The sequence below is a fragment of the Cynara cardunculus genome (assembly GCF_001531365.2).
Source record: "Cynara cardunculus var. scolymus isolate 2C chromosome LG 13, CcrdV1, whole genome shotgun sequence".
In the NCBI taxonomy this organism is placed as follows: domain Eukaryota; kingdom Viridiplantae; phylum Streptophyta; class Magnoliopsida; order Asterales; family Asteraceae; genus Cynara; species Cynara cardunculus.
The window spans coordinates 25,041,578-25,056,135 of NC_037540.1; the positions used below are offsets into that span (position 1 = coordinate 25,041,578).

A 14,558-nucleotide genomic window follows, 5' to 3' on the forward strand; every position below is an offset into this window, starting at 1 on the left:
CTGATATTCTCTTGAACCATTGGATGAAGACTGATCTTGTTGACCGGTGTCTCTTCTCGCAGGTTGTAGAGAAATTGGTAGATATCCTTGCTGTCTGCCTTGTTTTTTATTGGCTTGTCTGGGGGCGTAGGCGTAAACATTGCGTCCATGCTCTCCTTGATCTTTTGAACTCGATCAGCGGGATGCTTTCTTTTTGGCCTACTGCTTGCGCCTTCCTCTTCTGCTCTTTTAGGTTTGACAGAGACCCTCTGCCTCATAGACGGAGTGACTACCCTGGTCCCTTAAGCAGGGACCCTATCTCTATGTGTGTTCTTTGGTGGTGGAGGAGCAGCAATTGTAATGTTTTCAAGAGGTATGGCAACAAAAATGGCCAAGAGAGTTGGATCGGCCACATTCACTGCTACCACATCTTCTTCTCGTCCTCTTGTTGGAGAAGCTGTGTCCATGGCATATTCGATTGAGGAAGACAGAGCCAGTTCTGAATCAGATGAGTCAAAGACGAATAGAAGATCAATCACGTCTTTATTCTTTTGTAGCCCAGCTGACTCTGCTTGGGATGCCATTGGCATCTTTCCCTTTCGTAGCACCTCTGCTTGCTCTGGCACTGGTTAACTTGGTTCCCTCTGCCTTGAAGAATCATGCACTAGCTGGCATGGGGTAGAGGCAGATGGGGCAGCCTATGGAGTAACACTTGGAGCAGCAGACTGTTTCTCCCCCTCTTGACAATTTTGAGGGCTAGACAGGTCTGGGTCCTCATCATCATCAGGTCTTCTTCTTTTGGCCGCCTCGACACATGGAGATGGGTCCATTCTTCTTTTTGGTCGTTACTCCTATGCTTGGGGTAATGACTTGATTTTGTCCTCAAAAAGCTTGAGGAGTTCTTCTGTTGTGTCCCCAAAGCGTTGGATCTCCATGTTCATGCGGTAATTGAAGCCAGCCAACACTTTATTGACTATGCTCCTTCTGTGGCTTTGCTGTTGAAGTCGGATGTAAAGCTCGCCACCTTCTGTAGAAGTCTGTCACCTAGAGCATTCATTGCGCCCTGAGTGACATAATCGACAGGTATGTTGAGAGGGATGATCGCCTGGGCGTCATGAGAAGTGGACACTTCATCCCTCTACATGGATGCTATGGCCCTTTGCAGGGTCTCTGCATTTCATGCCGTCAATTCCTGAAGGGTATCGAGACGAGTGGCATTTATCAAAGATTCATCCCTCAATATTGCTAAGGATGCTTGTATCTCATCCAGAGCAGATGCAGAAGGTGATGGCTCTACACGGGCCATGATGAGTTTTAGCTCTTCCAAGAAGCACAACAAAGATGTGGCAAGGGATTGGAACTCTTCCCTTGTGACATAGGCTGTTTGTGTAACCTCTGGCTCAACACATGGTCCAAATTTAGTCCTTGTTCAAAGGACAGCTTCTTGCTCGACTTGTTGGATGTTGGTCGAGGAAGGATTTCCAGCAGATCCTCGTGGTTCTCCTTGAGGAAAATCCACTACTGCTGTTCTGGCATGAAAAGTATCCAAGGCAGGTTCAAAGCCACCCAGAGGACTCTCCATGAGTGGACAAGAAGGTTGGTCGAGAACCTCCATGTCTTGTGCACCTAATCCTTGCTCTGAACAAGGTGGGGAAACTCTATGTGCAGAGGAAACAAATTCCTCTGTGGGGGATAGTGGCGTGATATCTGGAGACATATCACTTATTCTTTCAAAGGTTACACCCTTTGAGAAGGTGTCCCTGAGGTATGGCTTCCCTTTGGCTTTGATAACCAGAGGCAGATGCGACCTCTGGTTGGTTTGAGGTCTACACCTTTGTTTCAATGACCTCTGTGTCTTGACCATCAGAGTCAGATGATGTGTTTGCACTGGGAGTTGGGGTATCGAATCGTATGTGCCTATTTACCCTAGGCTTCTCTGGCTTGCCTTGAGGCAGAGCAGCTTCTACACCTCCTCCCTCTTCTCCTTCTTCTTCCTCTTCACTCTCCTCACTTTCTTCTTCTTCCTCTTCACTCTCCTCACTTGAAGTATAAGACCTAGTAGCATCATTGAAGTGCTCTTGGTCATCCTCTTGGTCAGAGCTAGAGGATTGTTCCAAGCCTCGATTAGCTTCTTCCTTTGCTCTGAGTCTGGCCTTTTCCTTAAGGCGAGCAATCTCTGCCTGTCGAGCTCTCTCTACTCGTTCTTCCTCTTCGTGTACATGAGCAAGTTCTGCCAGTCCGGCTTGCTCTGCTCGATCTTCCTCATCCTTTTTCTTTCTCTCCCTCTTCATTTCCTTTTTCTTTGCTTCCTCTCTCTTTCTTTGTTTCTCCCTCTCTTTCTCCAATTTCATCGCCTCTTCCTCTGTATGAGGCCTTAAAGTGTCCTCTATTCTCTCTTCCTATTCGGCTACTCCTATGCGTGTTGGGGTTCGAGGCACTGGTTCTAGTGCCTCACGTGCACGTCTGTATGCTTTCCTTACCTCCCTTGTCTTCATATAAGCAAACAGCTTGAGTGGAATAGGTCGTTCAGACATGTAGCCCTCTTTGTTGATGGTAGGCTTGTAGTGGGTAAGCACCTTCACTTTATGCACGGGCAGACGACCTATGTCTATGTTGTTGCCGTCGAGAACAGGCCTTAGGAGAAGACCCAAGAAGCAGGGACGCAACAGAGATGGCAATTCCTTTCCTTTGGCCACCTCTTGGCATTTTTTGGCCACGGCAGCCTTGAACTCTGTGTAGAGTATCAAGGATTAATCCAAGGACAGATCAAAGAAGATGTCGTACAAAATCTGGAGAATGTTCGTGGAGCACATGTCTAAGCTCCCAATCTTCCCTATTAGTGATCAATTGACCAATGTGAACATGGTGTTCCACATTGGGGGAAGGTATTGGCGACGGTATTGGGAAGGGTACTGATAGCTTTGTTGTACTCCAAGAATTTCAGGAGAGCAACGATTTCATCCCCAGATGGGAGAGGGGCATACTCATTAAGCCCTAGGTCCATTTTTGTGGGTATTTGAAAAACGCGGGAAAACAGGGACCTGGAAATTCCAACATTGAAGAGCTCCTTTGAAGACAAGACATAAAAGTCTCCAACAATCCCTCCTGGATATACCTTTCAGGTACAAGGTCATATGTGTTTGTCAAGGCGGGGTTCAGAAAGTGGTGTTGAAGGATATCTATAACTAGGTGGTATTTTTGGTCAAAGTTTTCTAGATAAAGGTGGAGGGCATGGTTATTTGGCTTGATTGGAAGAGGAACCAAGTTTTGATTGGTTTCCTCAACGATTTTCAAGGCAATGGTGTGGTTTTGCGAGTTTTCAGATTCGGAGGACGACATTGTTGCAGGTTCTTGGTGAAAAAGAATGGTTTGGAAAACTAGGGTTTTCAAGAATCAATTCTTGATTCTTAAAATAGATTGAGGAAAGGGTTTGTATGACTTACTTGACGAACGAGATGAAGATTCCTTGACAGATTGTAGTTCTAGATAGTATTTTGAAATCTTGAAGGAGAATCAATGGCGGTTGGAGCGTTGAAGACGACGAGTTCTTTTGTAAATCTTTGTAAGCGTAAAAAAGAAATTAGGAAAAATAAATTGTTTAAATAGGAAAAGAAATAAACACTTGAATGAATGCGCCCCAATTGTTAGAAAAACTGAAGCGGTTTTTCTCATAGCCTGTGGGGGATTGCCACGTGGACTGCTAGCTGCAAGTGGCACCTCCCGGGTTTGAAAAGTTAAGCATACAGGTGGTGACGCTTAGTTAAATGACAGGTACTTAAAAATATTTAAAAAAAATAAGAACCGTACGCCTTCTTAATAAAATAATATATTTTAAATTTTCAAAACAAATTTAACAAGTGTATATACTCTGGTTTGTGTAAAAATAACAACCATTAGACAGAAGCTATGTATTGGAGTACAGAGTTGCTGTGATTGGATTGCTTAAAGAATTTGAAAAGAATCTAGAGTACTACTGGAAGAGAAAGATAACATACCTTAGGATCTCATACAGAGACTCATGATTGGACTATACATGTCCTCTGCGTAGAAAACTTGCTATGTTTAGAGGCAGAGGTCTGTCTAGTACATAAAGAGGCTCTGTCCTATAATCATAGAAATTTTGAAGGAGAGGCTCTGTATAGTACATACAGAGGCTCTGTGTGATTATGATCTAACGCTCCCCCTCGACTTGAGCTCGGCTAATCTGCTCCCTCTTGAACTATGCTTGGATCATATATGATAAGTATTGCACAAGAGTATTGCACAAGCATGACGAACAAGGTACAAAGGCTATGTATGTACTATACAGAGCCTCTGTATGTACTGTATCACAAGACAACTTGACTTGAGCAAGAGGCTCTGCATGTACTATGCAAAGGCTCTGTCTCATGGATCAATACTTTAAAACAGAAACAAAAGTACGCATAAGGGATACAGAGGCTCTGTCTTAGTTGGAAAGATTTAGCATACCCAACTTGCTAACCAAAAAGTTAAATCTCTTTTCATCAAGAGCCTTTGTAAATATGTCAGCAAGTTGTAAATCTGTACTAACAAAAAACATTTCAATCGTACCTTTCTCTACATGGTCCTTGATGAAATGGTAGCGAAAGTCGATGTGCTTTGTTTTTGAATGTTGCACAGGTTTGGCTGTGATTGCGATAGCACTTTCTGAGTCACACAGAATTGGAATCTTGTCAAACTCAATGCCATAGTCTTTCAGTTGAGTTTTCATCCATATCACTTGGGAACAGCAACTGGCTGCAGCTACATATTTTGCTTTGGCTGTGGAAGTAGAGACGCAGTTCTGCTTCTTTGAGGTCCAACTTATGAGCTTGTCTCTTAGTAATTGGCAGCTCCCTAATGTACTCTTTTGATCAAGTTTGCATCCTGCATGATCAGAATCTGTGTACGTAATAAGATCAAAACCAGAATACTTTAGATACCAAAGACCCATAAATTGAGTTCCTTTAAGGTATGTAAAGATTCTTTTCACAGCTGAAAGGTGAGATTCCTTAGGGTTTGCTTGATATCTAGCAAAGAGACACGTAGCAAACATGATGTCTGGTCTACTAGCCGTGAGGTACAATAGTGATCCAATCATTCCACGGTAAGTCTTAACATCCACCGGTTTTCCAGATGGATTTGTGTCAAGCTTAGTTCCCGTTGCGATTGGGGTTCTCATTGTGGAAGAGTTATGGAGTTGGTATTTCTTTAATATGTCAGAGAAATACTTAGCTTGGCTAATAAAAATACCGTCCTCCCTCTGTTTTACTTGCAAACCGAGGAAGAATGTTAATTATCCCATCATGCTCATTTCAAACTCGCTCTTCATCAACGCAAAGAACTTATCATAGTGCCTCTGGTTTGTTGAACCAAGATTATGTCGTCCACGTAGATCTATACTAAAAGCATCTCACCTTTATACCTCTTAATGAACAAAGTAGTATCGATTTTACCTTTTTCAAAACCATTTGACAAGAGAAAAGATGAGAGACGTTCATACAAGGCTCGAGGTGCTTGTTTAAGTCCATACAGAGCTTTGTCCAAGAAATGGACGTACTCTGGATGTGTGGAGCTTTCAAACCCCAGAGGTTGTTGAACGTAGACTTCCTCCTTCAGCTTGCCATTCAAGAAGGCTGACTTAACATCCATTTGGTAGACTCGAAATCCCTTATGAGCAGAGAAGGCTAAGAACAAGCGTATAGCTTCTAGCCCTGCTATTGGCGCAAAGGTCTCGTCATAGTCTATGCCTTCTTCCTTGCAATAGCCTTTTGCTACGAGCCTAGCTTTATTCCTCACAACGATCCCATCCTCATCTTTCTTGTTCCTTAAAACCCATTCACAGCTAATTGCAATTTTATCCTTTGGTAAAGGTACAAGAGTCCATACCTTATTCCTTTCGAATTGTTGGAGCTCTTCTTGCATGGCGTCAACCCAACTCGGGTCTTGTAGGGATTCATGGACTTTCTTAGGCTCTACCATGCTTAGAAAGTTTACAAATAAACATTCATTAGCCATGGCAACCCTTGTCTTTACAACATTTGAAGGTTCACCAATGATCTGGTGAAGAGGATGATCCTTTGTCCATCTTGTTGCTGGGACTGATACAGAGGTTGGGGACATTTGATCACGTTCCATAGGCATATTTGGCATGGCTCATTGATGGTGCAGAACCAGAGGCATTGTGCTCTAGCTCTATGGAACTAGGCTCTGATGCAGAGCTTGTTTGCTCTGGTTGTGGATTCGCATGATCCCTAGAGGAAGCAGAGGTCTGTGAAGGACCAGAGTCAGATGTACTTGTAGTTTGTGGTTCTTCACTTACACGCGCAAATTCATCTCTTGGTGCACGTACAGAGATGTCTTCATCACCATAGAAGTCTTTAAATAATATCTTGAGTTCCAATTCCCTTGACTTCATTTGAGAATTGGAAGTGTGCTTGTTAAGCTCGAGTCCAGAGCTGAGGTACTCTGAAGTCACTTGTTCCTTATCGTCGAACGAAACATTGATGCTTTCCATGACAGCCTTGGTTCGTTGATTGAAGACTCTGTATGCCTTGGCTTTTGTGGAGTAACCAAGGAACTTTCCTTCATCGGCCTTCTTATCAAATTTACCAAGTTGATCACGATCATTCCGAATGAAGCATTTGCAACCAAAGACATGTAAAAATTTAACATTAGGTTTTCTTTGGTTGATTAATTCATAAGTCGTCTTCATATGCCTCTTTACCACCATTGCCCAAAAATGGGTTAGAAGGCCAGAGCTTGCTAGCATTGTCCTTGCTGCTTCGACCAGAGTACGATTCTTTCTTTCTACAACACCATTTTGTTGTGGTGTTCTTGCTGCAGAGAAGTTTTGAGTTATGCCCTCCTTGTCTAAGTACGCATCAATCTTTGCGTTCTTAAACTCTGTTCCATAATCACTTCTCAACTTTTGAATTTTTCTTTGTAGAAGAACTTGAAACTTGGTCATCAGCTTGATAAGTAGCTCTAGAACATTTGATTTCTGTCTTACAAACTCAATCCAAGTATATCGTGAGTATTCATCAATTAAGACTAGGACATACTTCTTACCCAACAAGCTCTACACAGAGATTGGACCACAAAGATCCACATGAAGCATATGCAGAGGTCTGACGCAGGACAAATCTGTCTTTGTTTTGTGGGATGCTCTTTTGAGCTTTCGCATTTCACATGCAGAACAGAGATGGTCCTTTTCGAACTTTATGGCAGGAAGTCCGTCAACCAGATTATTCTTCACAAGCTTCTCTATATTCTGGAAATTTAAATGAGACAGCTTGTGATGCCAGAGCCAAGCTTCTTCACACTTATAAGACACTAGACAGAGAGTCTCTAAATTATCTCTTGGTGAGAAGTTCATGAGATATAGATTTCCCTTTCTCTTGGCTCTTAGCAACTCCTGACCTGATTCTGACATAATGGAGCAAGCTTCCTTTTGGAAGTTGACATTGTAGCCAGAATCACATAGTTGACTTATGCTCAAAAGATTATGTTTAAGCCTAGAGACATAAGCAACCTTAGAGACAGAAACCTTACCTTGTAGAAGATCTCCATATCCCTTTATCTCTCCTTGCATGTTATCCCAAAAGTTACTTTTCCTCCAATCTTCTCTCTGTATGAGGAAAGCAACCTCTTATTGCCGGTCATGTGTCTCGAGCATCCGGAGTCGAGATACCAAATGTCCATATCCGGCTTCTGCAAAACAAATTATAGGGATTTAGGTACCCATTTCATAATGGGTCCTCGATGATTAGGGATAGAAGATTGCTTTTTAGGCTTATGGAGAGGCTTCGTCTCATCACCTGAGTTACAGTCTTCGCTTTAGGAGCCTTCTTTCTCTTCTGTGTCTTCTTGGATTTCATCCTTGATGACCTAGAGAGAATACAGTTACGGTCAGAGAAATGCTGCTTTAACTTACGCAGCAGAGAGAAACATTCACAATTATGAACACATTTTGAGTGGCAAATGATTTATTAGATTTGAAGAACATATTATACAATCAATCCTAGCATTGGTAGTTCTAACAAACTTCCTATCTAGATCTGATTGTTTTGACTATGAATGAATCTTCTCAGTTTTCTTCTTTCCTACTCCTTTGGCCTTCAGTGGCCTCTCTGAAACAAAGGAATTAATATTAGAGCATGCAGCGGATTTTCCTTTTTGTTCCGGAGTGAACTTAATTGGCTTAGATTTAGAAATTGAGCCCTTCGATGCAGAAGAAACTGACTTTGTACTCTTTGCCCTGTATTCAAACTTGGGAGCAGATTTAGCACTCGCTTTCATGTTTACACGGCCAAAACCAAAGAGAATCTTTTTCTCATTAGAATGTTTTGCAACCTCTGGTTCTTTGGTTACAATCTCTGTCTCAACTTGCTCCTTAAACGAGTCTACCTCTAACTCAGAGTCAGAGTCAAGAAAATCCTTGTATGAATATCGAAATACAGAGGTATCATTAAGAACTTGAGGTTCTCGTATGCATGAGCTAGAAGCTTCTTCCGTCTTTTGTTTTGTGGGACTTTCAAAAGTATCCAAGGAGTTACACTCAGAAGAATTTGCATGACCTTTAGGAGGATAATTCAAGGCCTCAAGCAAATCTTGCTCGAAAACATGTCTTATCGTTTCTGTGAAGTCATCCAATAAATTTGGATCTAGAGTTTTAAGAAAATTTTCTGTGGATGAACTCTTGATTTCATCTGATTCAGGTTTGACAACCTCACTCTCAGTCTTAAGATGTTCGAGATTTGTAGAGCCAAAATAGAAAATCTCGTTTGTCTTTTGTATGCATTTTAAATCGACTTAAGGCATACATTTTGAAGAGTGAGAGATGTTTTTAAATTTCAACCTTTGAGTTTTGACTCCACTTTCAAGCCTACATTTTTTGAACCGTGAAGCTGTATACAGAATAGGAAAACCTGGTTTTTGTTTTTCGCCCAACCTAAACACGGATTCAAGAGTAGTTTTCTTCTTCCAGGTGAGGTCTAGGTCTGTATAACCTATCCCTGCTCTATCCTGTTGAGAATTTAGTTTTTCATACACCTGCTGAGTATTTTGATATTTCTTGATCAAGAGCTCTTTTCTTTGTAAGATCTAGTGTAGGAACTCCCTTCCTTTTGAAAATAATCTTTGAGGGCCTCAGAGTTTAATCTGTCACGTTCCTTTTCTAAAAGCTCTGTTTCTTTCTTCTTTATTGCCGCTTTTAATTCTAAGCACTCTGTTTAAAGACTTGTTTCAGCGGATCGTTTTGTTTGCAAATTTTTTTCATTTTCTACTGATAACTCTTGTTTCTCTACAGTTAGCAGCTCTGTCTGATGTTCAAAAAATAATTTTTCTTTTTCCAAAAATTTTTTTTGGATTTTTCGACATAGAGCTTTTGCTGTAGGTTGACGAAATCATTAGTCAAAGCAAATATACTTTCTTCCAGGTTAGAATAAGAATAGCCAGAGATGGAACATACCTGTGAGTCGGAGTCAGATCCAAACTCTTCTCTGTCATTCTCGACAGCCATCCCACAGAAATTGGTTTGATCTTCTTCTTCAGACGAGGAGTCAGAGACCCAGTTCTCCTGTTCAGCCATGAGGCTCCTTTGTGATCAATTGTACTTGTACTTGTTTTTGTAGTACAGTTCGTCTTTCACCAACGGGCCTCTGCACTCCTTGGAGTAGTGCCCCATTTTACCGCATCTGAAATATCGAACACCTTGTTTCTTCTGGTCTGATGGCTCATCCTCCTTCTTGTTTAAAACAGAAGGGAGGGTTCCTTCCTTTGAAAGCTCTACCTCTGCATCGATCGCTATGTCTTCCTCGCTTTTCGAAGACCTTCTTCCCAATATTCCTTTGGAATTCCTTGGTGATCAGGGCCAGGGATTGTGCAAAGGCACTAATATCATCGTCTTCAGAGCTAGAAGCTCTGTCTTCTTCATCACTCTCCATGACGAGAGCCTTCTTTCCCTTCCTTCTATCCTCTTTGGATCTTCGCTCTCTGTATGGATGGCTTGATCCTATCTTTTTTGAATCAGTGACAAGAGCCAGAGGTCCACCCACAACGACCTTGGCTTTCTACACCTTTTGCTCTTGAGCTTGCAGAGTCCCATATACGTCGTGCAACATCCATTGCTCTAGATCTTGATTCTCCTGGAGAGACATCGTCAGGTTTTCCCATTCTGCATTCAATCTCTTCAAGAAGAGCATGTTGTTCTCCTCTTGACTTATGATCACATCACATTTGTGACATTTATTGATCAAAGTATTGAACTTGTGATAAGTCTGTTCTAAAGACTCATCGGGAAGCGCCTAAAAGCTGTTGTACTCGTTCAAGCATTGAGCACAACGGTTCTTCTTCATCTTTATACCTCCTTCCAACTGGCTTACCAGTTGATCCCATAGATCCTTGGCAGAGTCGCACGCATCAAGAGATTGAAAAATCTCATTGGGAAGTGCCATGATCAAAAGCCTTTTGGCTTTTTGATCCACCTCCACTCTGCATTTGTCCTCATCGTTTTAGTCACGACGAAGTTTGGCTACTCGCCTGGCAGGTACTTCAACCATATCACCAGCAGCAGGAATACGACGAATAATGGTGGTAGGGACATAGGAGGCCATTTAAAATTGACTCGTAGAGTTCGAGGTCAAGACCCTCATAAAAATTTATCATCCGAATTTTTCATTGGGGATATTCTTCCCTAATGAGAGTTGGAGGTTTGGTTAACGAACCGGCACTATACATGGAGTTCCATGATTGAGACGACATTTTTGATTAAAATTTTTTAGAAGAAGATTGACGAGAAAGTTGAACGACAAAAAAGATTTCCAGATTACGTAAAAGCAAACGTGTTAAATGGAGAAAAATAGGATTGAAATTCCTTTTTAAAACGAATAATCAAAAAGAATTAAGAGTAGAATCCAGACAGATATCGATCGACTAATCAATGAATTTGATTAGCAGGCTCTGATACCAATTGTTGGAACCCATATACTCTTAATTTGCAGAAAACACAGTTTATGAATAATAACAATGAAAAGAAACAGTGTACCATAGATGATTAATCGAAATATTCAAAGTGTAAATAAGAACAATGAAAAGACTTGAATATGTCGAATGCTTTTATTTGATGAATGTAAAGAACAATAAAATAAAACGTAATCTCACAATAAACTGGTATAGTATAAGTCGGCACTCTCAGGTAATTTGAACCTGATGAGGAAGCCACTTTATATACGCCTTGGTCTAACAACTATGCTATAAAATAGGCTTGAAACTCTGAGCTGACGAGTCTGCATCCTTATCTTTGACTTCCCTTCAAAAGCATAGCAGACTTGGTCAAGCCGCCTCAAATCAGTTAGACGCTTGCGAGAATGTCTGGACTTGCATGCGCGTTCCATGGAGAATGTGACCAGAAGCTCTGCATGAACTATACAGAAGCTCTGCATGTACTATGCAGAGGTTCTGCATATGCAGAGGCTCTGCATGTACTATGTAGAGGCTCTGGGTCTTGGAGTTGTAGCATTGTGTCAAGCGCTTATGCTTTTTGGCGCATAAGGCTTGATCGTCCACGGGAATAGAGCACGGGCTTTGTATGAATGGAACCTTCACTCTTTGAGTAAGAGCTCTGGTTCTTGATCTTCTACATGAGAGCTCTTAGTCCAGACCGCTTCATTAGACTAAGTCCTATTGACTAGAGTAAGAGACTTCTTACTTACACTTACACAGGTTGGGGTCTAACAAACCCTAGTTGGGTCTTTGCCATGCAAGAGGAGCTTATTGAGTTTGAGAGGAACAAAGTCTGGTACCTCCCATATTCATCTGACAAATCAGTAATTGGCACCAAATGGGTTTATCGCAATAAGTTGGATGAAGATGGTGTGGTTACCCGTAACAAGGCTCGACTTGTTGCTCAGGGTTATAGACAAGAAGAAGGGATCGACTATGATGAGACTGTCGCACCAGTGGCTAGACTCGAAGCAATTCAACTCTTTCTAGCCTTTGCTGCCCATAGAGACTTTAAAGTCTACCAAATGGATGTAAAGAGCGCTTTCCTTAATGGGAAACTTCAAGAGGAAGTTTATGTTTAACAACCTCTAGGGTCTGGACCCTAAGTATCCAAACCATGTCTACAGATTGGATAAAGCTCTTTATGGGTTAAAATAGGTTCCTGGTGCCTGATATGATACCCTTTTCTCATTTCTCATCTATGAGAAATTCGTTTGTGGAAATATTGACCAAACCTTATTTCTTAGGAAAGTTAAGGGTCACATCATTCTAGATTAAATTTATGTCGATGATATTATATTTGGTTCCATTAATCCCTTTTTATGTTTTCGGTTTGCTGATCGCATGAAGAAAGAATATCAGATGAGCATGATAGGAGAACTAACCTTCTTTTTAGGTCTCCAGATCAAACAATCAAATAAAGGTATCTTTATCAATCAAAGTAAGTATGTTCGTGACATGCTGAAGAAGTTTGATGTACCCAACAGTTCATCTATGAAGACTCCAATGGCTCCTCCACTCTCTCTAAACAAGGATCCAAATGTAAAGCCTGTAAATGTTACTGTTTATAAAGGAATGATCGGCTCTCTGCTGTATCTAATAGCTAGTCGACCCAATATCATGTACTTTAGATGCTTATGTGCAAGATATCAAGCTGAACCAAAGGAATCCCATCTGATTGTTGTAAAACGCATCTTCAGATATCTTAAGGGAACTCCTAACATGGGTCTTTGGTACCCTAAAGGTTTAAACTTTGACCTAATCGGTTACTCGGATAGTGATTTTGCAGGTTGCAAAATTGATAGGAAAAGCACAACTGGAGGCTGTCAGCTTCTCGGTGGAAAGTTGGTGAGCTGGACAAACAAAAAGCAAAATTCAGTGTCCACATCAACAGCCGAATCTGAATACGTAGCCGCTGGTAATTGTTGTGCCTAAATTCTTTGGACGAAAAACGAGCTGATGGACTATGATCTTCAGTTTTCAAAGGTTCCTATCTATTGYGATAGCACTAGTGCTATTGCAATTGCAAACAACCCTGTACTTCACTCCAAGACCAAACATATTGAGATCCGATATCATTTTATCATAGATCATGTTATGAATGGTGATATTGAACTTCACTTCGTTCCAACTAAGTAAGAGCTCGCTGACCTTTTCACCAAGCCTCTTGATGAGACAAGATTCAACATCTTGATCAGCGAATTGAAGATGTTAAACACTAAAGACTAATCTTCAGTTATTAACATCACTTAGTAAGTGAAATGATTCAGTACTCTATCTCTGACACTGAACTTTTGAGTAAATATATCTATTCTCTTTAAGGTATGTTTATTTTTCCCTTTTCTTTGACTTAAAACCTTTGAAGCTTTTCTTCTTCAGTGACTAAAGTTTTAAAAGTTGGTTTCAGTGATTTTCTTATCACTGACCATATATATAAGTATATCTTTTTACTTATTCTCTTAAAAATCAAACATGATCATTGAATCTCTTTGATTAGTGATTAAAATATTTTTAAATGCCAGGTTCAGTGATTCTTTTATCACTGACATTGATGTCTTAAAACCTTCACTGAAGCCTTTCTTCTTCAGTGACAAAAATGTTTTAAATGGTCTTTTCAGTGTTTAGTTAAACACTGTATGACTCTTTGTTTTCATAAAAACCCTTCGTTTTTAATAGAAAATAGTCAATGAACCGTCTTTATGACGACATTCTCTATTTACTATGCGCAACGCTTTGAGACGCGCAAAAAAGTGCTGTCATACGCGCCCAACAACCACGCCATTGAACTGAGAAACACCCTGTTCGACGACAGGTTTGCCGTCATGATCGAGTTCTTCAAGAACTGCATTCTTCTACCAGCACTGACCCTCGCTAACACCGGCGTACCACTAAAATACGTCCAACAGTACTGGCAGACCTGTGAATTCCACCCCGACAGCCATGGAATAATGGGGGACATTGATGCCCCAAACGACATGATCTGCTCGCTCAAAATTTCGCAGGCTAAAGTATCTCGAGTTTTGTGCATTCCCACTCGTCGAGAGCTTGGCATTGACGAATATGACGAACCACTCACAAGCTAATTAGAAGATAACTATCTAGTGAGACTATTTAGCTAATCTTCTATTAACAGATAATGTTTATCTAAACTATGGATAAGCTATAATTTTAAGATAAACTTGAAATCCAGCTGTCGACTTGTCATCTCCAGCTGTCTTTCATGGGATGATGAATCAACATTATCTTCATATCTTCATTGTATGCCTCTGGTTGAATTGCTGAAGAAAACTCTAAGTGTTGTTGACCAAAGAGGTGATGAAGATGCTCTTTCCATCGCATCTCTGATTGTTCATCGACCCTCTGGTTGTTCTCCAGACTTGGTCAATTTTGCCTTCATGTCTTCATCGGTCTTCTGGTTCTTCTTCATCACTTATTGTTTTTCATTACTTTTATACTTTATGGATTATGGGGTCTAACAATCTTGTAACACCCCTAAAATACATAATCTGAAATTCATTGATGAGAGCCCAAAGCATAAAATAAAATTTATCCAACAAAGAAATAGTATAGCGTTT

At 40.9% G+C, this 14,558-nt stretch overlaps 1 protein-coding gene across 1 annotated transcript; it reads right to left on the reverse strand.

The window, feature by feature from the left end:
* Positions 1-281: 281 nt before the first annotated feature.
* Positions 282-2,330, reverse strand: LOC112524918 (protein MNN4-like). The gene is made up of 2 exons (XM_025134863.1): positions 1,991-2,330; positions 282-478 (listed from the first exon to the last, which is right to left on the reverse strand). The coding sequence occupies exons 1-2, from the start codon at positions 2,328-2,330 to the stop codon at positions 282-284; spliced, it is 537 nt and encodes a 178-aa protein (XP_024990631.1).
* Between the last annotated feature and the right edge of the window lie 12,228 nt (positions 2,331-14,558).

What these genes read in the sequence shown, in the direction of transcription:
- LOC112524918 (XM_025134863.1), bottom strand. Translation starts at nt 2,330, where the DNA reads ATGAAATTGGAGAAAGAGAGGGAGAAACAAAGAAAGAGAGAGGAAGCA. An exon ending in TGAAGAGGAAGAAGAAGAAA is followed by an intron (nt 479 to 1,990) that starts GTGAGGAGAGTG and finishes CATCTGATTCAG; the next exon opens with AACTGGCTCTGTCTTCCTCA.